At 35.1% G+C, this 26,760-nt stretch overlaps 2 protein-coding genes across 2 annotated transcripts in view; one reads left to right on the plus strand and one right to left on the minus strand.

Moving 5' to 3' along the window:
* Nucleotides 1-17,283, plus strand: part of LOC102808732 (tyrosine aminotransferase-like) — a 36,242-nt gene extending 18,959 nt beyond the window's left edge. Inside the window, exons 5-12 of the mRNA XM_085501064.1 lie at nt 8,357-8,515; nt 10,998-11,136; nt 11,799-11,934; nt 12,055-12,124; nt 13,264-13,392; nt 13,976-14,059; nt 14,550-14,648; nt 15,904-17,283. Of these exons, the coding sequence (XP_085357190.1) occupies nt 8,357-8,515; nt 10,998-11,136; nt 11,799-11,934; nt 12,055-12,124; nt 13,264-13,392; nt 13,976-14,059; nt 14,550-14,648; nt 15,904-16,014 (927 nt within the window). The 3' untranslated portion in view covers nt 16,015-17,283. The remainder of the gene's footprint in view (nt 1-8,356; nt 8,516-10,997; nt 11,137-11,798; nt 11,935-12,054; nt 12,125-13,263; nt 13,393-13,975; nt 14,060-14,549; nt 14,649-15,903) is intronic.
* A 1,594-nt stretch (nt 17,284-18,877) lies between these two features.
* Nucleotides 18,878-26,760, minus strand: part of LOC102808199 (nuclear pore complex protein Nup160-like) — a 35,118-nt gene continuing 27,235 nt past the window's right edge. Inside the window, exons 27-34 of the mRNA XM_085501057.1 lie at nt 25,400-25,469; nt 24,569-24,679; nt 22,822-22,948; nt 22,551-22,646; nt 21,795-21,939; nt 21,329-21,454; nt 21,034-21,138; nt 18,878-19,956 (exon numbers count right to left, since the gene is read on the minus strand). Coding sequence (XP_085357183.1) covers nt 19,843-19,956; nt 21,034-21,138; nt 21,329-21,454; nt 21,795-21,939; nt 22,551-22,646; nt 22,822-22,948; nt 24,569-24,679; nt 25,400-25,469 — 894 coding nt within the window. The 3' untranslated portion in view covers nt 18,878-19,842. The remainder of the gene's footprint in view (nt 19,957-21,033; nt 21,139-21,328; nt 21,455-21,794; nt 21,940-22,550; nt 22,647-22,821; nt 22,949-24,568; nt 24,680-25,399; nt 25,470-26,760) is intronic.

Raw genomic sequence — 26,760 nt, forward strand, 5'->3', positions numbered from 1 at the left:
TACAACACTCATATTAGTATGTGTAGAGTCTACACTTCACAATGTACTGCATGCATACAACACTCATATTAGTATGTGTAGAGTCTACACTTCACAATGTACTGCATGTATACAACACTCATATTAGTATGTGTAGAGTCTACACTTCACAATGTACTGCATGTATGCAACACTCATATTAATATGTGTAGAGTCTACACTTCACAATGTACTGCATGTATACAACACTCATATTAGTATGTGTAGAGTCTACACTTCACAATGTACTGCATGCATACAACACTCATATTAGTATGTGTAGAGTCTACACTTCACAATGTACTGCATGTATACAACACTCATATTAGTATGTGTAGAGTCTACACTTCACAATGTACTGCATGTATACAACACTCATATTAGTATGTGTAGAGTCTACACTTCACAATGTACTGCATGTATACAACACTCATATTAGTATGTGTAAAGTCTACACTTCACAATGTACTGCATGCATACAACACTCATATTAGTATGTGTAAAGTCTACACTTCACAATGTACTGCATGCATACAACACTCATATTAGTATGTGTAGAGTCTACACTTCGCAATGTACTGCATGTATACAACACTCATATTAGTATGTGTAGAGTCTACACTTCACAATGTACTGCATGTATACAACACTCATATTAGTATGTGTAGAGTCTACACTTCACAATGTACTGCATGTATACAACACTCATATTAGTATGTGTAGAGTCTACACTTCACAATGTACTGCATGTATACAACACTCATATTAGTATGTGTAGAGTCTACACTTCACAATGTACTACATGTATACAACACTCATATTAGTATGTGTAAAGTCTACACTTCACAATGTACTACATGTATACAACACTCATATTAGTATGTGTAAAGTCTACACTTCACAATGTACTGCATGTATACAACACTCATATTAGTATGTGTAAAGTCTACACTTCACAATGTACTGCATGCATACAACACTCATATTAGTATGTGTAGAGTCTACACTTCACAATGTACTGCATGTATACAACACTCATATTAGTATGTGTAGATTCCACACTTCACAATGTACTGCATGTATACAACACTCATATTTGTATGTGTAGAGTCCACACTTCACAATGTACTACATGTATACAACACTCATATTAGTATGTGTAGAGTCTACACTTCACAATGTACTACATGTATACAACACTCATATTAGTATGTGTAGAGTCTACACTTCACAATGTACTGCATGTATACAACACTCATATTAGTATGTGTAGAGTCTACACTTCACAATGTACTGCATGTATACAACACTCATATTAGTATGTGTAGAGTCTACACTTCACAATGTACTGCATGTATACAACACTCATATTAGTATGTGTAGAGTCTACACTTCACAATGTACTGCATGTATACAACACTCATATTAGTATGTGCAGAGTCTACACTTCACAATGTACTGCATGTATACAACACTCATATTAGTATGTGTAGATTCCAAACTTCACAATGTACTGCATGTATACCGCACTCATATTAGTATGTGTAGAGTCTACACTTCACAATGTACTGCATGTATACAACACTCATATTAGTATGTGTAGATTCCACACTTCACAATGTACTGCATGTATACAACACTCATATTAGTATGTGTAGAGTCTACACTTCACAATGTACTGCATGTATGCAACACTCATATTAATATGTGTAGAGTCTACACTTCACAATGTACTGCATGTATACAACACTCATATTAGTATGTGTAGAGTCTACACTTCACAATGTACTGCATGTATACAACATTCATATTAGTATGTGTAGAGTCTACACTTCACAATGTACTGCATGCATACAACACTCATATTAGTATGTGTAGAGTCTACACTTCACAATGTACTGCATGTATACAACACTCATATTAGTATGTGTAGAGTCTACACTTCACAATGTACTGCATGTATACAACACTCATATTAGTATGTGTAGAATCCACACTTCACAATGTACTGCATGTATACAACACTCATATTAGTATGTGTAGAGTCTACACTTCACAATGTACTGCATGTATACAACACTCATATTAGTATGTGTAGAGTCTACACTTCACAATGTACTGCATGTATACAACACTCATATTAGTATGTGTAGAGTCTACACTTCACAATGTACTGCATGTATACAACACTCATATTAGTATGTGTAGAGTCTACACTTCACAATGTACTGCATGTATACAACACTCATATTAGTATGTGTAAAGTCTACACTTCACAATGTACTGCATGCATACAACACTCATATTAGTATGTGTAAAGTCTACACTTCACAATGTACTGCATGCATACAACACTCATATTAGTATGTGTAGAGTCTACACTTCGCAATGTACTGCATGTATACAACACTCATATTAGTATGTGTAGAGTCTACACTTCACAATGTACTGCATGTATACAACACTCATATTAGTATGTGTAGAGTCTACACTTCACAATGTACTGCATGTATACAACACTCATATTAGTATGTGTAGAGTCTACACTTCACAATGTACTGCATGTATACAACACTCATATTAGTATGTGTAGAGTCTACACTTCACAATGTACTGCATGTATACAACACTCATATTAGTATGTGTAAAGTCTACACTTCACAATGTACTACATGTATACAACACTCATATTAGTATGTGTAAAGTCTACACTTCACAATGTACTGCATGTATACAACACTCATATTAGTATGTGTAAAGTCTACACTTCACAATGTACTGCATGCATACAACACTCATATTAGTATGTGTAGAGTCTACACTTCACAATGTACTGCATGTATACAACACTCATATTAGTATGTGTGGATTCCACACTTCACAATGTACTGCATGTATACAACACTCATATTAGTATGTGTAGAGTCTACATTTCACAATGTACTACATGTATACAACACTCATATTAGTATGTGTAGAGTCTACACTTCACAATGTACTACATGTATACAACACTCATATTAGTATGTGTGGAGTCTACACTTCACAATGTACTGCATGTATACAACACTCATATTAGTATGTGTAGAGTCTACACTTCACAATGTACTGCATGTATACAACACTCATATTAGTATGTGTAGAGTCTACACTTCACAATGTACTGCATGTATACAACACTCATATTAGTATGTGTAGAGTCTACACTTCACAATGTACTGCATGTATACAACACTCATATTAGTATGTGTAGAGTCTACACTTCACAATGTACTGCATGTATACAACACTCATATTAGTATGTGTAGAGTCTACACTTCACAATGTACTGCATGCATACAACACTCATATTAGTATGTGTAGAGTCTACACTTCACAATGTACTGCATGTATACAACACTCATATTAGTATGTGTAGAGTCTACACTTCACAATGTACTGCATGTATACAACACTCATATTAGTATGTGTAGAATCCACACTTCACAATGTACTGCATGTATACAACACTCATATTAGTATGTGTAGAGTCTACACTTCACAATGTACTGCATGTATACAACACTCATATTAGTATGTGTAGAGTCTACACTTCACAATGTACTGCATGTATACAACACTCATATTAGTATGTGTAGAGTCTACACTTCACAATGTACTGCATGTATACAACACTCATATTAGTATGTGTAGAGTCTACACTTCACAATGTACTGCATGTATACAACACTCATATTAGTATGTGTAAAGTCTACACTTCACAATGTACTGCATGCATACAACACTCATATTAGTATGTGTAAAGTCTACACTTCACAATGTACTGCATGCATACAACACTCATATTAGTATGTGTAGAGTCTACACTTCGCAATGTACTGCATGTATACAACACTCATATTAGTATGTGTAGAGTCTACACTTCACAATGTACTGCATGTATACAACACTCATATTAGTATGTGTAGAGTCTACACTTCACAATGTACTGCATGTATACAACACTCATATTAGTATGTGTAGAGTCTACACTTCACAATGTACTGCATGTATACAACACTCATATTAGTATGTGTAGAGTCTACACTTCACAATGTACTGCATGTATACAACACTCATATTAGTATGTGTAAAGTCTACACTTCACAATGTACTACATGTATACAACACTCATATTAGTATGTGTAAAGTCTACACTTCACAATGTACTGCATGTATACAACACTCATATTAGTATGTGTAAAGTCTACACTTCACAATGTACTGCATGCATACAACACTCATATTAGTATGTGTAGAGTCTACACTTCACAATGTACTGCATGTATACAACACTCATATTAGTATGTGTGGATTCCACACTTCACAATGTACTGCATGTATACAACACTCATATTAGTATGTGTAGAGTCTACATTTCACAATGTACTACATGTATACAACACTCATATTAGTATGTGTAGAGTCTACACTTCACAATGTACTACATGTATACAACACTCATATTAGTATGTGTGGAGTCTACACTTCACAATGTACTGCATGTATACAACACTCATATTAGTATGTGTAGAGTCTACACTTCACAATGTACTGCATGTATACAACACTCATATTAGTATGTGTAGAGTCTACACTTCACAATGTACTGCATGTATACAACACTCATATTAGTATGTGTAGAGTCTACACTTCACAATGTACTGCATGTATACAACACTCATATTAGTATGTGTAGAGTCTACACTTCACAATGTACTGCATGTATACAACACTCATATTAGTATGTGTAGAGTCTACACTTCACAATGTACTGCATGTATACAACACTCATATTAGTATGTGTAGATTCCACACTTCACAATGTACTGCATGTATACAGCACTCATATTAGTATGTGTAGAGTCTACACTTCACAATGTACTGCATGTATACAACACTCATATTAGTATGTGTAGATTCCACACTTCACAATGTACTGCATGTATACAACACTCATATTAGTATGTGTAGAGTCTACACTTCACAATGTACTGCATGTATGCAACACTCATATTAATATGTGTAGAGTCTACACTTCACAATGTACTGCATGTATACAACACTCATATTAGTATGTGTAGAGTCTACACTTCACAATGTACTGCATGTATACAACACTCATATTAGTATGTGTAGAGTCTACACTTCACAATGTACTGCATGTATACAACACTCATATTAGTATGTGTAGAGTCTACACTTCACAATGTACTGCATGTATGCAACACTCATATTAATATGTGTAGAGTCTACACTTCACAATGTACTGCATGTATACAACACTCATATTAGTATGTGTAGAGTCTACACTTCACAATGTACTGCATGTATACAACACTCATATTAGTATGTGTAGAGTCTACACTTCACAATGTACTGCATGCATACAACACTCATATTAGTATGTGTAGAGTCTACACTTCACAATGTACTGCATGTATACAACACTCATATTAGTATGTGTAGAGTCTACACTTCACAATGTACTGCATGTATACAACACTCATATTAGTATGTGTAGAGTCTACACTTCACAATGTACTGCATGTATACAACACTCATATTAGTATGTGTAAAGTCTACACTTCACAATGTACTGCATGCATACAACACTCATATTAGTATGTGTAAAGTCTACACTTCACAATGTACTGCATGCATACAACACTCATATTAGTATGTGTAGAGTCTACACTTCGCAATGTACTGCATGTATACAACACTCATATTAGTATGTGTAGAGTCTACACTTCACAATGTACTACATGTATACAACACTCATATTAGTATGTGTAGAGTCTACACTTCACAATGTACTACATGTATACAACACTCATATTAGTATGTGTAGAGTCTACACTTCACAATGTACTACATGTATACAACACTCATATTAGTATGTGTAGAGTCTACACTTCACAATGTACTGCATGTATACAACACTCATATTTGTATGTGTAGAGTCTACACTTCACAATGTACTGCATGTATACAACACTCATATTAGTATGTGTAGAGTCTACACTTCACAATGTACTGCATGTATACAACACTCATATTAGTATGTGTAGATTCCACACTTCACAATGTACTGCATGTATACCACACTCATATTAGTATGTGTAGAGTCTACACTTCACAATGTACTGCATGTATACAACACTCATATTAGTATGTGTAGATTCCACACTTCACAATGTACTGCATGTATACAACACTCATATTAGTATGTGTAAAGTCTACACTTCACAATGTACTGCATGTATACAACACTCATATCAGTATGTGTAAAGTCTACACTTCACAATGTACTGCATGTATACAACACTCATATTAGTATGTGTAGAGTCTACACTCCACAATGTACTACATGTATACAACACCCATATTAGTATGTGTAAAGTCTACACTTCACAATGTACTGCATGTATACAACACTCATATTAGTATGTGTAAAGTCTACACTTCACAATGTACTGCATGCATACAACACTCATATTAGTATGTGTAGAGTCTACACTTCACAATGTACTGCATGTATACAACACTCATATTAGTATGTGTAGATTCCACACTTCACAATGTACTGCATGTATACAACACTCATATTAGTATGTGTAGAGTCTACACTTCACAATGTACTACATGTATACAACACTCATATTAGTATGTGTAGAGTCTACACTTCACAATGTACTACATGTATACAACACTCATATTAGTATGTGTAGAGTCTACACTTCACAATGTACTGCATGTATACAACACTCATATTAGTATGTTTAGAGTCTACACTTCACAATGTACTGCATGTATACAACACTCATATTAGTATGTGTAGAGTCTACACTTCACAATGTACTGCATGTATACAACACTCATATTAGTATGTGTAGAGTCTACACTTCACAATGTACTGCATGTATACAACACTCATATTAGTATGTGTAGAGTCTACACTTCACAATGTACTGCATGTATACAACACTCATATTAGTATGTGTAGATTCCACACTTCACAATGTACTGCATGTATACCGCACTCATATTAGTATGTGTAGAGTCTACACTTCACAATGTACTGCATGCATACAACACTCATATTAGTATGTGTAGAGTCTACACTTCACAATGTACTGCATGTATACAACACTCATATTAGTATGTGTAGAGTCTACACTTCACAATGTACTGCATGTATACAACACTCATATTAGTATGTGTAGATTCCACACTTCACAATGTACTGCATGTATACAACACTCATATTAGTATGTGTAAAGTCTACACTTCACAATGTACTACATGTATACAACACTCATATTAGTATGTGTAAAGTCTACACTTCACAATGTACTGCATGCATACAACACTCATATTAGTATGTGTAGAGTCTACACTTCACAATGTACTGCATGTATACAACACTCATATTAGTATGTGTAGATTCCACACTTCACAATGTACTGCATGTATACAACACTCATATTAGTATGTGTATAGTCTACACTTCACAATGTACTACATGTATACAACACTCATATTAGTATGTGTAGAGTCTACACTTCACAATGTACTGCATGTATACAACACTCATATTAGTATGTGTAGAGTCTACACTTCACAATGTACTACATGTATACAACACTCATATTAGTATGTGTAGAGTCTACACTTCACAATGTACTACATGTATACAACACTCATATTAGTATGTGTAGAGTCTACACTTCACAATGTACTGCATGTATACAACACTCATATTAGTATGTGTAGAGTCTACACTTCACAATGTACTGCATGTATACAACACTCATATTAGTATGTGTAAAGTCTACACTTCACAATGTACTGCATGTATACAACACTCATATTAGTATGTGTAGAGTCTACACTTCACAATGTACTGCATGTATACAACACTCATATTAGTATGTGTAGAGTCTACACTTCACAATGTACTGCATGCATGCAACACTCATATTAATATGTGTAGAGTCTACACTTCACAATGTACTGCATGTATACAACACTCATATTAGTATGTGTAGAGTCTACACTTCACAATGTACTGCATGTATACAACACTCATATTAGTATGTGTAGAGTCTACACTTCACAATGTACTGCATGTATACAACACTCATATTAGTATGTGTAGAGTCTACACTTCACAATGTACTGCATGTATACAACACTCATATTAGTATGTGTAAAGTCTACACTTCATAATGTACTGCATGTATACAACACTCATATTAGTATGTGAAAGCTGCCTAGTATGTTTCTTTCATAGGATGTAGTTTTGACTAGTGGTTGCTCAGATGCCTTACATCAAATTATATCCGTGCTAGCGAACCCAGGACAGAACTGTCTCATACCCAAACCTGGGTTCTCCCTCTATGAAACCGTTGCTCGCTCAATTGGTGTTGATGTTAAACGATACGAATTATTGGTATGTATGACAATCTATGTGTGATCAGACAATTTCAGTTAGCTTGGCATGTATTTAACAGTAGTCGCGATTGTGTGCGTTCAATATGTGTCCGAGACTACGCGTAGCCACACACGTGCGTAGGACATGTCGTGTTTATTTATTTATCTTAGAATGCATTTGAGCCGACCATCAATGAAACATGTAAACTATGCCAAACAATAGTATGAATTTGGCGGGAGTGATTAACAACAAGACTAATGGACCACATAATGGTATGTGACATTCCCGCCAAATATTGCAGTACATTTGTTTAATTACCTATGCCTAATTCGATATATTGAACCTTTGTAATAAAACACTGCATGTTAGAATCAATAAAACAGACAATCCTATAATAAAGATGTCGATATAGTAGCTTTATTACTTAAAATTATTAAATTTACAAGTGTATGCAGTGTACTACACTTTTGGAAATACTCGGCTACTGTAATGTGACATGATTGAACAAATAACATTCTATCTACAATATAATACAAATATCACTAACATGAATAAACAAAATAATATACGAGTATGTGCTCGTAATTTTCTGTCTAGCATAGCCTCGATGGGAACCAATCTGCGACGAGAATTTTGAGATAACAAAGATAAGAACGTGTGTTGTGATTTCAGCCATCAGCTGATAAAATGGCGCCAGTTAGTTACTGTAGCTTTCATGTGTAGTGTATTGCATCTGTGGATTAGTACAATTTGCATATGTGTATATTTCTGGTTGTTTTTCCCCCGAGCATATACCAGCAGTAATGGCAAAATTCGGGGGCAGGACCCAAAGACTGCATCTCGCTAGATGAATCAGCTGGTTTATTGTACATGTACCTTTGGTTTTTAGACCTATAATAATGTTAGTCCACAAGGTGACTGTACTGAAATTAGGTCAACTAGGAATATTCTACATTAAGCAAGTTCAGTAAACCCTTAGTATATCTGGTATATTCGGCCGGCGTTTTGAAGGAATAATACATCAATGCTGTCAAACCTAATTGGCAAACGACCCATTTTTGGTTCAGTCGCCGGATCTGCCATTCAGTGACATTGAACTGTTACTGAGTCAGGGATGTGTGTGTTAATAATTGAGGTGTATGTCGTTCTGCACATACCAGGTGTTTTTCTTTGGCAAAACGGAGAAGTGGTAACTGGGACCATCTCTTGTGGGATATACTAAGTTTGTGTCATTGTTGCATCTCAGTAGAGCCTTTATTTTGTGAATTTTGTGAATCTCATTCAGTTCTTTCCAACTGATGGGTCTGAAGTGTCTTTGTGTATGTTATTCAATCCTCCTTACGACTATTCTTTCATAAAGGAAGATTCTAGATCTATTAGAAGACGCTGTATGGGTCTGGACCATCGTGTGACATCAGTCTTCACATATGTAAACATTTCCACCATGTTCATTAATTCTCATAGTGCTGTGGATGACTGTACAGCTAGGTGTGCAGTGCAATTCGTATTTTGTAGTAACATTCCCCCATCCATCTGCAAACAGCCGAGAAATGATTGATTCAGCCAACTTGATTCAGATCAGATCAGTGCAGAACCAGACATTATGTTAGTTCTAACCCAGTCTCTTTGGTATTGATTAAAAACCATAAATTCTTTCGTTTTTTGGCCAAAAAATCAAAACAATTGATTTTGACAAGTGAATTCATTCATCTGCAAACAGCCGAGAAATGCTTGATTCAGCCAACTTGATTCAGATCAGATCAGAACGAATTGGTGTGCATATGTAAATGTTATGTATGAGGTCCAGGCATGTCTAAGATATAGGTCCAGATGCACGGACGCATGAACGCACACACAGAGGTCAATCCATAAGTCACCGTGTTCGGACTGAGTCCATGAATTGTTATTACATTTTTTTTATTACATGGCTTTTATTGTCAAAAAGGCGAGAAGGCAATGAAATCCCATATCCGTGCTCTGTGATTGAAGGTGTTCAAAATTACAGGATTGATTCTTTTTTATTATGATGAAGGGTGTCTTGCTCTATCTGGCTGTCATGTCTGATGTTTGGGGTGGGTGCTGGATCAATTTAGCAGAGCAGACTTGTAATGATGTTCGAACCGTCATCGGAACCGAATTTATTACTCCATTCATTGGTATATATTGTGATACTTTTTGTATCTGGCTAAAAAAAGAATGCCCAATCAGTCAGGAACGAGAACTTTTATTTGATTTCTAGTACTCATTTATAGTACTCCTGGGCATGTGTTCCTTGTCACATTTCTTACCGCACTTTGGATGATACATCTCTTGGTTTGTATTCACTGATAGGTGATGCCGTGGGTGCAGTATAGTGTCTCTGGTATACATAATCACCATCAATGCATACAATGTCTTATCCCGAATATGATTTATGTCGAATGCTTCCCATTAAATAATGCATGGGGTGTACTATGCACAAATACAATAATATTTTTACTATTTGTTTTGTTTCTTACAGCCCAATAAAGACTGGGAAGTAAATATTGAACACATGGAATCGCAGATTGATGACAACACAACATTCATTATTGTTAATGACCCGTCAAATCCTTGTGGTTCAGTATATTCTAGAGAACATCTGCTACAAATACTAAAAGGTGAATTTAACAGATATATACTGTATACACTCTATTGGAATCACATCTCTAAATAAAAGTGCACATGCATTTTATTAAATTGTAAAATATGACTAATTTGTACATTGTCATACCTTTGTCGTTTATGTAAACGTACGTCATATTAATATAGCAAATATGGAATATTATTATCAAAATTAAAATGAGATAAGTGTGGGTTTTTCTACGAGAAGCAGAAGATCAGAGAGTGACTTATGCTAGATACAGATATATTTATACAGTAAATAGAGTCATGTGTGGAAACCAAGAAAACTCAGAGCCATAGTACTTTTATGGCTACATAAACCAAAAGTGTGTAACCCTGTGGCATTGACCCTTGACCTCAAAATCTAGCCAGTATATATAAAGTTAAATATAAAGTTTTTAATCATTAAGAATTTGTTTGCGTTCTATTCTATATTTACGCATACTACGACCCTGTTGTCTGAATTTGAATTTGAAAGCAATTCCATTTTGTCTTTCGAGAGTATGATTGCGATAATACATACACATATACTGTGGTCTTGACCTTTGGCATTTTTTGATGCACATGTCACATGTGTGCCAAGTTTGAATATGCTACCCCTTAGCCACTTTCAGTTGTCTGTCCGTAATTTCAACCATCATCGTTGTGTCAATTTCAGTTGCTGAGAAACATAAGCTTCCAATAGTGTCAGATGAAATATATGCAAGCTTTGTGTTCCCTGGTGAAAGGTATTACAATCTAGCAGGGCTCACATCGGAAGTACCGATCTTATCCTGCAGCAGTATTTCTAAAAGGTGGGGAATACCTTATGATAATGAGCTCAATTTCATGCATATATTTATTCCATTTGTCATGGTGATCCCGTTTAAGAGGCACACAGTGTCATAAGAAATGTACATTTTATTTGCTTACAGGTATTTTTGTCCTGGATGGCGTTTTGGTTGGATTATAATACATGACCGAAATAATGTATTTGAGAAGGAGGTAAGTCAGTATTTCCCTCTTGTTTGTTATGAGTTTCTTTGACACACATTGAAATCTCGCCACAGGATACACTATCATACGCTATCAAGTAATATCTTCATGAATTTTTATAATTTGCAAAAGATTGACAAGGCTGCACTGGCTTTACGGACATCACGTTCGAGAACCCATGTTATCAATTAAAATAAGTTTTAGGTGTTTCGTAACATCTCTACTGTAAGCATAAATAACGGTAAGAGTTTACTTCAATATCAACAAAGGGAGCTTTCTGATTGGTCAACGAGTAATTGTGGATGACAAAACGCTTTCAATGTTAACCTTCTTCGTGAATTGATTGTAAAATGGTCCCAGTACAAGCTGGATCGAAGCAATTTCTTCTAGCTGATGTATCTTAAGATAGTTTTTTGTAGACCGAGCCATAGATGGCGTGCAGCATCAGACCATTAAAGAAGTAAACATTCTTCAAGCACACATTAATTCCAAAAATGTTATTGATGACTGTTATTGATGAAGACTGCACCATGTGTACCTGCCTCCATCACAGGCAAATCAGACACCGTGTTATATCATATTGAGACTTCTATATGCTGATTAAAACAAACAGTTAGTGAAGAAATGAAAGTATGTACGGTAGATATTGTAGACACCCCGCCCAATGATTGATAGACGATAAGCTAGGGGTGTTAATTTATGTTACCTCAACTGGAGGGAAACAGTATGATTTTTGTATGTATATAAAGTATAATTTTAAGTTTCTGCACTTGAAAAGGGGTATAATTTCACAAAAATAAGTACGTGTTTAGAGGCTTTTTGTTTATTTCAGCATGGGTGCCGGGTCTGACTTGGAGTACCACCCCTGGGCATTTGCTGCGATAAAGACGATTTCATCATTAACATTGTCAACTTCGGCTTTTTGTTAATAAAGGTCATATAATCCCCGCTGAATCTAACTGAGACCAATAAAAATGACATATAAACAAGTGTTGTGGCAATCGAGTATATGAAATGAACACTGCCAGTCAGGCAAATGCAGGCAGTCATAGCTTCAATGTGATGTATGTGTGTTTCTCCATTTTACGTTTAGGTTTGCTTACGTGTTATCAAGCTTTTATGGCTTTTTCCATCCATGTTTTTTCCAGGTCCGCGGTGCCTTGGTGAGATTATCACAGCGTGTTGTTCGAACAAACTCTTTAATCCAGTCAGCGATAAAGAGCATTCTTGAAGATACGCCGCAAGATTTTCTTGCCAGCATCATTGAAGCGGTGGCGGTGAGTAGACAAATAACTCAAATGGCATTTATCAATATATTGTTCATTCTATTGCGTGTCAACCAGCAAGTTCACCATATAAACACCATCTAGTTTTAACCCTTACCCCCTCCACCCCCAAAACGACCACAATACAAAGCTAATGGAAAATGTGACCGTTTGGTTCGAAATTAACAAATGAATCATAAATACAGTAACATGTAAAACTGTTACAATAGCATTATGACGGGAAAACGATGGCGTGCAACATATTCTGTGTTTTACTGTATGCCAAGAATGGATTTTTCAGCATCATGCGAAGTTTTGATTATTATATTGTTATGATATGATTATATCTAATAAAATAGCCCAATAATTGTATGTATTGTATTTTGGATCATTACATTATTACTAACATTAAACTGAACTATATATTACGTAAATACTATGTGCGGTTGTTCCAAGATATTGTTTTATTTCTACAGCAAATGTCCTGATGTATTTTGTATTTTCCTTATTGCACAAACAGACATTACTGACATGGTAACATTATTTCTTGTATTGTTGCAAAAAATAATATATAAAATGTATCTTTTCATTCAAGAAAAATGCACATCATATGTACAGGGAGATGTGCAAGATTCCTGGTCTTCAGCCTGTGATGCCACGTGCAGCAATGTACATGATGGTGAGATAAACCTCCATTCGATTTCCCATTAGGTTGTGCCCTCTAGCGAGAGAGTGCTGAGACATGGGTGCAAGGCAATACAGTGGTCAAATAATGTTGACAGCATGTTGTTGTTTTTATGATCAACTTATTCACACTTTTATACGAAACAAAGGGAGTTGCCCCTAGAGTGCGTAGCTAATTACATACGCGTATTCAGATGTGGTTTATTGGTTTACTTTACTAATATGCATATATTACTCACTCGTCTGGGTTTTGAATTCGTTTTCAGTTTTCACCGATAAATGACTTTAAATTAAATCCGAGTAAACTTGTAAAATCATGAAACTAATTGTTTTAATATCAAATCTGTGAATTTTGAAACGCTGTAGTGGTGCAGCATCTTCCGCCACGTGACATAGTACTAGCATCATCCCAAATACCAATGTCTGAGCATTGAATAAAGATTGTTGTAAAGCATTTGAAATCTTGTGATTTTTTTCTCTTACAGATCGGTATTGAAATAGATAAGTTTCCTGATTTCAAAGACGATATAGAATTTATAAAGAAGATGATCAGTGACCAGTCTGTTTTGTGTCTGCCGGGACAGGTATGTTAGTGTGTTGTGTGTCTTCCGGGACTGGTGAGTTTATATGTCTGAATACTGCATTGCAAATGGATTTCCGTATATTTCCTCCATTACTGCCTTGGGTTCCTAAGTGTTTTCATTTCTAAGGAGAAAACACCCTGCTAGACCTGGACTGGACCGTCTAAATGTATTTCCAAATAGTGAAATTTCTCAGTCAGAGTTATGCCTCTAGTAATCTAATCGGGATAAACCAAACAGTGTTCTGCAAATATTGCTAATTCAGTTCCATGAAAGCTGCAAGATATCTTGAACTTATCTTTCACAGCAGGCTGGTATTCTATGTGGATTGGTTTGGAGGTTATGTTTAGGTTTCTGTTTTCTTAGGAGGTTGTATCAGTGGATTTATCTGTCCAAATGTAATCACTTTTCTAAACTCTTCTCTAACATAACTGCAAGTTTGACTTTTTTCATTGTGGAGCACACCCTTTGTTCTTCTAGTTCCCTATATCGTGTTAATCTCAGCATCAACTTCTTCTTAAACAACACATTTCAGCAGCTTAGCTTCTGCTTTATGATTCAGCAATTTCAGGCTACTCCAAATTTTAAATACGAGTAACTTCTTGTATGGTTTTAATGCAACTGCTGTAGCTGCTTCTCTGCTTTGTGTGTGGCATCAAATCATTGAGTAAAATTACATTTCGGTAGTCCACAGTCACTCTCCTAGTAGAGTGACTGTCGGTAGTGTGCTTGCTCTAACGGGCTCTAACTAAATAACTTACATACGAATTCATGTATCCTCCATTGGAGTATATAAAATAAATGAACTATGTCAAAAACAAATTATTCTTGTTGTTCCATTGTTCACCTTTAAACACAATATATACATTATATTATATACACGATATTGTAAGTATTTGACTCCCAAATGAACAAAAACGAAGTTACAAGTTTCTAAAAAACTTAGGCTGGATTTGTTAATTTGTTATTTTACTAAATCAGCAAACGCCGAATGCATTTCAGCGAAGGCGGTATTTGCCGTTTTAGTATACTAACAAATTCGGCACGAGGACTGTCGACAGTCTAGGGTTCTCTCTTTTTCAACAATATTGCAGCACATATTGTCATCAAAGGTTTATTGCCATTGATTTTCACAATATGATGATAAATTGACATTTGTGGGTACAAAGATCTTGAACATCTCAAATTAATATCTTGTAAGAATGATAGTATTTCTTATCTTCTATTCTAAATGATAATTCAATTTGATTTGTTGCAGTGTTTCAAGTATCCTAACTTCTTTCGAGTGGTGTTGACTGTTCCACAGTCTGACATAACAGAAGCTTGTACCCGCATTGCAGACTTTTGTAAAAAGTATTATGTTGCTTGAGATTGCTTCACCTTAAACACGATAACTATAAATTACACAGTCAAATATCAATGAAGTAGACAATTTTCTTCTGTGATATATTGTAGACCAATAGCTGTGTATAGATCATATCACTCACCATATAAATATAGCTATGACTCATAATAATTCATTTGAATATAACAAGCATTTGTGCATCGTTTTAGCTCACCCACTATAAGGTATGATTCTGTTATGACTACAGTTTCCCATGATGCATCATTCAGTATGGACACAATTAATCATGATTCCTCATTCAATAGGACTATTTACATAATTCCGTATGGCTATAATTACCCATGCTCTTTCTCTCAATATAGCTACATTACCCATGATTCTAACTAGTAAATGTTAAAATGAGGCGTTACAAAAATAGTGATCACCTACGTCACCTGTTGCGCACGCCATATATTACTCGTCTGGTTAATTGTCACAAAACCCTTATTTTAATTTCCTCGATGAGAAAATGTCTTTAAAAAGTCTGTATGTGTAATGCTGGCCCTGGAATAGTGAATTTTATGATTTTAAAATTGTGATTATTTTAAGTGGATTTTTGGTTTTATTTGTGTGACATTATACTTATAAGGGTTAACATTTACCTGCTGTGTAGATTTCGTATTCTAATTCCAGGACTAAAACGCACTAAAAATAGAATATACTCATATGGGGGAGGGGTGGCAAATTCGAAAAACAATTCTTGTATATTTCATTGAACCGGCGGTAATACCGACCATACTGTCATGATTTATATTTCCATGTATTTGGATGTGAGCCCGCTTTTGGCAATTGTAGCGATATTCACTGATGACCCCTGGATAACCCACACCTGCTCATAACTTGTCATGATCAGGTTCATTCGTATGTTAGGAGATTAGTGGGTGGAACAACTGGCGGATATAAATGTCAACTATGAAATGTTGTTCTAATTCTAGTGCCGCCTATAAGTATAAACTAGCGGTTTCAATGTAGAAGATATGTCCCGACATAAGGGGCAATTAATCACATATATTATGGTGTGTTAAACACTTCGTGTGATTGGCTGTATGATTGAAGGCTACGCCTTATAGTCTTTATACTTCCTTGTGATTGGCTAAGAGTTGAGAAGTGAATAAAACTGATCTGTAGTTAGTCTTTACAAGCTCACCACGAGAGAGTCAGTCTTGAGACAGACGCAGTCTCGGGGGGGGGACCTTTCCCTGAGGCATTCTGTCTTGGTGAGTTCTTGGCGAGCGACTAAGACTTAGAAGTTGACACGTATTCTCTGTGTGTTTTGTTCAGTGAAAAGGTGGCGAATTCCCCGAACCCTGGTACCGCAGAATCGGTTTAAGAACACGATAAATTAAGCCTTCATAATACACTATTTCACAAAAATAAACGATAACAAGCGAAAAGGGTAAAATGTTTTAAGTCTTGATTCTTTGCATTACAAAACATACGACAGGCCTGCCGAGTAAAAGGGGCTGACATATCGATAAAATAACTTCTTCGATTTGAACGGTAGACTGAAATGAAGGCACAAGTTCCTCTTGGAGGGTCTTCCCCAGTACTCCCATAGTATTAGACCCTCCAATTTTATGATTTTAGACCATTTTAGCAAAATTTAGGTCATTACTTGGCCAAAGCAATCTCAATGTCGATCTTTTTTAATCAAGTTTTCAACTGGCTGCAAAGCACTCCCAGGATTTTTTTTGTGTGTAAAATCCACATATAATTTTTGGCAATAATAATTTGTATTAGTACTTGTACCCGGTTTACCTGTTTAGAGGCCTGCAATCACTATGAACAGTACTCAGTTGTGTGATCTCGATTTAGTTACTTATTTAAGTCAGTGTATTAAGTTCCGGACGGGATTAAATAGGTCCGGCTAATGGGAGAAAGGTAACCATGAGCCCTTAAATAGATACGGTCTGGATTAGCTATACGTAGAGTAAGACATGGTGCAATAAAAAAACTTAGCCATCCTCTAGATGTTATGCAGAGAAGCAGCAGCACCTCAATGTATATATTTTATAGCTCCAACCAACCATCTTGCTAGCTACTGTCTGTGTAGGCTTGTTATGCTTGCACTCTTTATAGCAGAGAAAAGCTTTACATCAATTAATGTAATAGATGTACATTAACTTGATTGCCATTTTTTAATTAATAGCTATTTAAAATTATATTTCTCCGGGTCTGCCACCAATCACACTTGCTTGCCGTTTATAACCTTCTAACAAGTTTTCTGTTTGCCTTTGCTGCATTGTGACCTTCCCAGACATTGATCCTTTAGTCAAAAACTCTTTGAATGACAATTCAACCCTGAGAGTGAGCTCACTGAGTTCACTTGGAATGAACACACTGATTACTAAGGCGCTAAAAAGAGAATTATTGATAGAACCGAAACACCCTCTGGCAGTCGGGCCGGGAGACAAAGGTTAAAATTCTTTAGCCCCATATGTCTTATTAATTTTTAATATCTAAGAGATACCAAAGATAACTTGGACAATGTTTTGTACAACAGTTATACTTGGTAGTATTGTAATCTCATAAACCAAGTTTGTATAATCAACTTCAACATTTATCAGCTAATTACGATAGATGATAATAAAAGCTATTCACATACTTTTTTAGTATCTTACATTCTTTCTAAATTGTAAAATTATGTTCTGACTTTCTGATTTGACATGCAGGGTTTAGACTACATGTAGACGAAGCATAGACAAGATTTAATAAATATTGACCAAGCATTTGACAAGGTTTTTATGACATATAGATGAACCTTCAACAAAATGTAGATGTATTGAATGGTATTCCTGCATTGACGATTCCAATGAAGCACTTATAAAAACTAACACAAAACAGATAGTTTTAATTTATCGTTTTATATGACATGTCACATCATAGCCCTCGCTCAGAAAGCAATTTAAAACTGATATTGAACTGGGTTTGTGTCAGAGTGAATATATCCATTATGAGCTGTACTAAAGTTCTGTTATGAATTTTCAGAATTGCTAGAAAAAGCTTGTTTTTTTTTTTATAGATTTTTGAGGCCAAAAATAGCCGCCTAGCAGTAAAGATTCATTCAATCAAAAAATAAATTGAAGTACACCTATATCTGTCTCTGTACCAACTGAATTAAATGACAGGTGTGATAAAAACCTGATAAAGCATATATGAACACACGGACACGACTCAATTTATAAGCCCCCTTCCGGATCCCAGATCCAGCAGGGGGCTTTTTGTATCAGCCATCAGGTGAAACTGGCATTAAACTATGATGTCAAAATAGTATCAAAGTACTTGATGTGGTAGTTTTCAAAAAGAAGACCCAATATATTTTTCATTTATACCGTATATTTGTTGCAAAATCAGAAAATTCTACATGCACCCAAGACGAGCATTCAAATACAGATATTTAAGTATTTATTATATAGCAAGGTGAGAAAAAGATCAAAGCTTCTTATGACATGGATGTACATATATATAAAGATAATAAATGTCATGTCTTCTAAAGAGTGATGTCAAAATAATATGGTTGATCTGCAGAATGTTGTACTGGAGTAATCGTTGAATTGCTGCATGATGCAACAGCCTAATCGTAAAGATCCCCAAAACTGATTCAAAGTAGAAGGATGTGCCTTCATTATGAATAGTATCATTCACTATATTGAATGAAATATAATATACATTTAACAATGTTCATATCAGTAAATTGAATACTATCACAATAGTCTTCCAAATAAAAATGACATCTTGCTGTATCCAACTACATTTTGGGCATCATCACTGTATTATGCAGAACTGTTCTTTGGGCATCACAAACTAGATTTTCTACTGCATAATAGCATGCTTAGCACGACGCCTTGCTGTATCCTCCATATCCTTTGATACTATTTCAACTGTGTTGATGTATGCCTTCAGTTTATCATTCAGTTTGTGGTATAACTATAAAATTAGAGAATACAGAAGTATATAAATGAGTCAGCAAACATCAAACAAGTGTCATCTTTGATCTGCAGTAACTATTTTTATCATTATTTCAACAACGTCACCTTCCACAAAATAGTTCCCTATTACTACCACTATAAATATTTGTCACCTTCCACAAAATAGTTCCCTATCACTACCACTATAAATATTTGTCACCTTCCACAAAATAGTTCCCTATCACTACCACTATAAATGTTTGTCACCTTCCACAAAATAGTTCCCTATCACTACCACTATAAATGTTTGTCACTTTCCGCAAAATAGTTCCCTATCACTACCACTATAAATGTTTGTCACCTTCCACAAAATAGTTCCCTATCACTATCACTATAAATGTTTGTCACCTTCCACAAAATAGTTCCCTATCACTACCACTATAAATGTTTGTCACTTTCCACAAAACAGTTCCCTATCACTACCACTATAAATGTTTGTCACCTTCCACAAAATAGTTTCCTATCACTACCACTATAAATGTTTGTCACCTTCCACAAAATAGTTCCCTGTCACTATCACTATAAATGTTTGTCACCTTCCACAAAATAGTTCCCTATCACTACCACTATAAATGTTTGTCACTTTCAACAAAATAGTTCCCTATCACTACCACTATAAATGTTTGTCACTTTCAACAAAATAGTTGTTTGTAAGTCTGTGCATATTAATTAGGTAGTCTGCATATTAATAATACTTTCACCACCATTGTTAACTTTTGTAATCTTCCACAAAATGCTGTCTATGAATAATAATTGCTATAGGTAATTAGCATCTTTTGACCGTCATTGTTAACTTTTGGTACCTCCTACAAAATGTATCTTTTCAAAATCAAATTCGCAAAAATAGATTGATCAACAATCAAAAAGAATTTTTGCTATCTAAGTGGATCGGTTTGGTTCAACATTAAATTCAGAGAAAAGATTGGTTACAAAATTGACTATTAAATATTATACTTAGTTTGTTAATTATGATCTTCATATTTTGTAGTCATATTACCATGGTAGCTGTATAGGATTTTGTTTTCAAATGACTTACATTTTGAAAGTGTGAATCTGTTTCTGATTCTCTGAGTGCATTTAGTAACTGGTCCATGGCTGTATACGGTAACCATACACTGGTAGATGCTGCCTGTAATCCAGTCTGCAGGGACATACATCAAAAGTTGAAAAACAATTATAATCACTTTGTTATTATGTGACATTTTTCACATTGACACCAATGTAATCTCGGGACATGGATAGAATTTTGTGAGGGTTACAAACAAATAGATTTAAAGTCTACTAAATCCATAAACCACTCATTTCAGTCTTTCCAATTGTTAAGGACTTACCCTGAGACCAAAATATTCCTTTCCTTTTCCGAGCACAGCATCAATGTATTCCACTGAGAGATAAGTAGCTTCTTCTAATAAATCATAATTTATATACAATCTCAGTAACTCAGCTGCATTTACCCTCTGTTGAACAAAATAAACAAATCATGTATTACTTTCGACTGATTATTATTATTATCATTATTATGATTATGATTATTATTATTTATTATACCACATTATAAACTGAAGGTCATTGATTTCAACTTCAGGTCTGAGGGGCACAGTTTTGTTATTACACCATGTCTTCAAATAATTCTGAGAAAATTACAAGAAATATGAACAGTTTGTCATCAATTATGCAAAATCAAAAATATATGAACCTATATGTAGAGAGAAACATTTATAAGCTGCATCAACAAAGATAAATGACTGGGATAAATTATTTAGTGATCAGAGTATTCTCGTAAACATTATGGTTTACCTTATATGAATGTACAATCCATGCTGGTAATGGTACACCTAATGACAGTAGTTTATTAACCACGACTTTGTGATACCCATCTTTGCCACTGCTGTCTAATTTCTCTAAGTAGGACTCTAATAATCTCCATGCTAATTCACGTGCCCTGAAATGATTATGACATTGTAATTAATGTACGAATTCGTTCTTACCGTAGTTGTCAGAGTATAAACCCCTCCAGGAAAACAGGAAATTGACGAAAAATGGGGGCGGGGGCGCTTATAAACGGGTAAAAGCTAAAACTTCTCATGAGCGATAATTTTTGCTGATTTATTCATAAACAAATCGTAATGTGTACAATACTAGAGTTTCTTCATCGATTAGCATCGGATAAATGGCTTGTTGTAAAATGCTGTGAATTTGGAGGGGAGGGGGCTTATATTCAAGCAGGGGTTAATACTCTAACAACTACAGTATTCGTTTTTACATACACAAATTGAAACCTGTCAAATTTAAATGGTGATATATCAAGGCAAAAACAAGGTGCAACACTGAATTTTCAGCTCATGAATATTCTTGCATAAATTTGCATATCGCGCAGAGCTCCCTGGGGGACAAAGCAGTTCCACGAATATCAGTAACCACTGGTTTGATTTTGATCATCTCCCTAAACCTTAAGTCACCATTTCAAACTTTGAAATTTTCAAATACCAAATATCAGAGATTTAAATTTTATCTTCATTTATGAGGGTGCATCATTCAAGTTATCATTTGTACCTGATTTCTGTAGTGGCATGTAGGTGACTTGTGTCATTAGCACTCAGCCAGTTCCAGGCGTCACTATCACTGCTTATAGGGGAAATCCTAATACACCTAAGAATATGAACAAATAAACACAATACTTATTGATAACAGCTATTTTATATGAATCATGATGTTCAAATCAATATGTACTTATGGCTTGACTGGTAAAGTGAATTTTAAAGGCAATCTACATTGAATAGTTAAATAAATTTTAAATTTCCAAAAGGTATAAAAAAATACTCACTTGGAAGATAGCGCATCAAAAACATTGTTGTATGACAAATGAAATGTACCGCATATAGATATAGCAGTGTCAAATAGACCAGCTTGTACTAGTAACGAAACAGTCTCATCAGCTGACAATGAAGGACCTAGGAATGATAATGAAGATGTTGCTTCTGTCGCCATATTTTATCACAAAGCAGTAACAGTAATGAAATAATAATGATCAATCATTGCAAAGACTGACAATCAAATGTAAAACTGAAAATGATAACAGTTTTTATTGTATTAATCTTCTCGAGCCAATGTCATGTTTGATGACTTGAATTTAAATTTCAGATAAATTTTGGTTGACTTAGAAAATGCGAGAGATTTTATAACAGTCACTTGTAACACTTATACTATTGTGACTGTGTGGTCTTCCAAAAGGTACACATGAATATCAACTGTGGACTTGAAAACCAAAGTGATTTGTCTTGTACTTAATCTGAGCATTGCTTCCTCAATTGGAATATTGTTTTATTTAATATGCTTTCCAATTGTGACAGGCTCCTTGGCAACTATTAATGAGGTCAAGTAAAAATGTATTTAATTTTATTATACATTCTCTTCAAATAATAGATAAAATAAAATGGAAATGTGTTACCTATTGGTGTAATGTTACCCCCAACAGATAGTTTGTCTGTGAAAGTTTAGTATTTTTACTCTGTTTTGTAAAAATCCTGAAAAGATGCTTTGTAACACGCCTATTTCAAGATGGCAGCCCCCATATAATAAATAGTGGTAAATCCAGCACTTATTTTATTTCACACTTAAACGCTTACGCTTAAACTATGGTAGAATTTCACCTACACACTTTCAGTAACTCTCCTAGCTTTCAATTTATCCGATTCACACGATTTTCCTGAAGCCAACCATCCTTGGCCATCCCTACAAACCCATGCCTGATTGTGTTAGGAAAAGGTGTATTTGACCCCTGTTAAATTGAACGATTTGATTGGCAGTGCAAAAAAGCTGGATACATCAATTAGCATTACTGTAACAACTTGCAACTCAATTTCCAATTTAAATCAATAGATCTTGTTGTTATATCACATCATACAATGTAGATGTAACTCAACTGACAAAAAAAAAGACACAACTTCAGGTTTGATTTCACATAGAAATGTGTCTTGACTTTGTGTCCCATTTACCATGGAACGCACCAAAGGCTGCTGGATTTGAATTTTATCAAGGTATAAGGTGAGGTCGAATTAATGTGACTACAATAGAAATCAAATACATGTATGTCCAGGAAAAAAGAAAAAAAAATATTGGTTGTCATATTATCTTAAAAGCACCACATCTAAAACTGACTTATCATGCGGCCATGTAATAAATTCCATGAATGTATCAATAGGTGATTTTCTGAACAATTGCGAGATCTCGCGAGATGCATGAAAGACGCGCGTCGAACGTCTGCTGCAAAAATCAAACGATTTGATTTTGAACTAGAATTTCTTTATTTCGCAGCTTACATTGACCGGCCGATCTTCGACAGAGGAATATTGCTTCCGAATACCCTCACTTAATCGAAATTGCCTATCATCAAATGTGGACAGCACATTATTAAGCATGGAAATGTCCCCGAAATACTTTCGCGTTTGTCGAATCCCACGCGATGTTTGGCGCGACTACGACACTATGACCTTTGTTTGTCCTGTTTTTACGTTCGATTTCACGCATAACGCGTGATTCTCGCAGTGTACGGAAAATGGTCTATTACTTACCTGTCATTAATCCAGTAGTATGATCAAACTGAAATAGTTTTAATCTAGCCGATACTAACATGTATTCTTTCTGTAAATCTTTCAGCTCAACAACTTTCACTTGTTTTTTAACTGTATGAAAACAGAAATACATGTTTAACATGGAATGACATACAGTACCGTTGTCGCATAGACTTTGGCTTATTTGACCTGCTTTGCTTCAATTTTGCATAAACAAAAGTCTGACATCGGTACAATGTAGCATCAGCGACATTTCTGTTTGTGTTCACGTAGCTTAACTTTACTGTTGCTACAGCATTATACACTGAAATTTGTTTGATTAGAATGGTGTTTAAAAAAACTAGTTTAAATCAATTTCGAATGCTGTTGAAATTGGATCGTTTGAGAACATAACTGTGTCCCCTTGTTACATGATTGGGATAATTGTACTAATTTTATATGAATTAAATATATTATCGTGACTTTTTGTAAAGCGTAGTAAGAAGTAAAAGAAGAAGCTATGCGAAGTGAAGGCGATGTCAAATTGTATGTTTACTGCAAGATCATGTGTATTGTGTGATTTGATTTAGAAATTGAATTTTATAGCTCAATGTCGAAATGCTGGTATTTCAGAGAGGAAAGTCGTTCTTTCACCAAAATTAATCATCATTAAATGCATATACCACATTATTAAGCGTGGAAATACTGCCTAAATACTTTTTAATTTGTTGAATCCCATGTTACATTTCAACGTCACTGCAGCACTATGACCTTCGGTCTACTCTATACCTTAGGTGTTCTAAAATAATGACATACATATTTACATTATTAGAATCATGTACAACAACTTACACTTTGAATATTCTATTGGTTCACCATCATAGCTCCTCTTAGGTGACATGCCAGCGATATCTACTGGGTCCTAAATAGAAAACAATATAAATGCTGTAATTAGGATAGTACCAAGTTTTAGACATGACAGATATGATAACGATCACGATACAATTGACAGACAATACCCAGAACACTGTGCTCTGACAATATTACAACTGATGTTTTATTGTACATAATATATACTACAACTGCATCAATTTTTAGCAATAACAAAAATATTGTAATTCGTCCCATGCTTAATATCTCAATAAACAAGTCATTGAAAATGACACAGTCCCCGTTAAGTTCTCTTTGTGCTTGTCATATTAAAGCGGAGGGGTTGTCGCAAGCGTGTCCTTGAAACTTGAGTTCCAAGTGGCGTATATAACAGATTGTTTATTTACATGAAAACACATGTTTCGTGTCATAGTAATATGGCCAAAATAAAAACAGCCGTTATTCAGCCATCTTTGATCTGATTATGAAACACAGAGATATGTATGATGTATGTGCCAAATAAGAATGAAAATGGTACATAAATTGTGGAAATATAGTAGTAAGGCCAAAAAGTCAGATGGCTGGCCATCCTTGACCAGATTTTGAAACAAATTGTCATGGACATGCATCCTAACATGTATAAAGTACATGTATGTGCCAAATTTGAATGAAAACTGACAGAGCACATCCAAGATGCCGCATAAAAAAACAAAAACAAGATGCCTGCCAGTCGACCATCTTTGATCCAATTGCGAAATATATCGTCATGGACATGTATCCTAACATGTATAATCTATGTACCAAGTTTGAATGACAACTGACAAAGCATGTCCAAAATACAACATTTTCAAAAAACAAGATGGCTGCCAGTCGGCCATTTTGAATCGAATCGCTAAATCACTGCATGTGCATATGTCCCACATAAGGTACTAGGCACATGCAAAGAATGAACGGAATCGGTCCACAGGATTCTGAAATATGACGTTGGATAGACTGACGCACGAACAGACGGACACACGAACGGTCGGACAGACTTCCTCAGGAACTCACGGACGGTCGGGGACATGTATCCTAACATGTATGATCTATGTACTAAATTTGAATGAAAACTGACAAAGCATGTCCAAAATACGACATTTTCAAAAAACAAGATGGCAGCCAGTCGGCCATTTTGAATCGAATCGCTAAACCACTGCATGTGCATATGTCCCACATAAAGTACTAGGCACATGCAAAGAATGAACGGAATCGGCCCAAGGGATTCTGAGATATGACTCCGGACGGACGCACGGACCGACAGAGACCAAATTATAAGTTAATTATGCATACAAGGCACATTAGAA

This window comes from Saccoglossus kowalevskii, chromosome 7, assembly GCF_978046115.1.
Source record: "Saccoglossus kowalevskii chromosome 7, keSacKowa6.1, whole genome shotgun sequence".
Lineage (NCBI taxonomy): Eukaryota > Metazoa > Hemichordata > Enteropneusta > Harrimaniidae > Saccoglossus > Saccoglossus kowalevskii.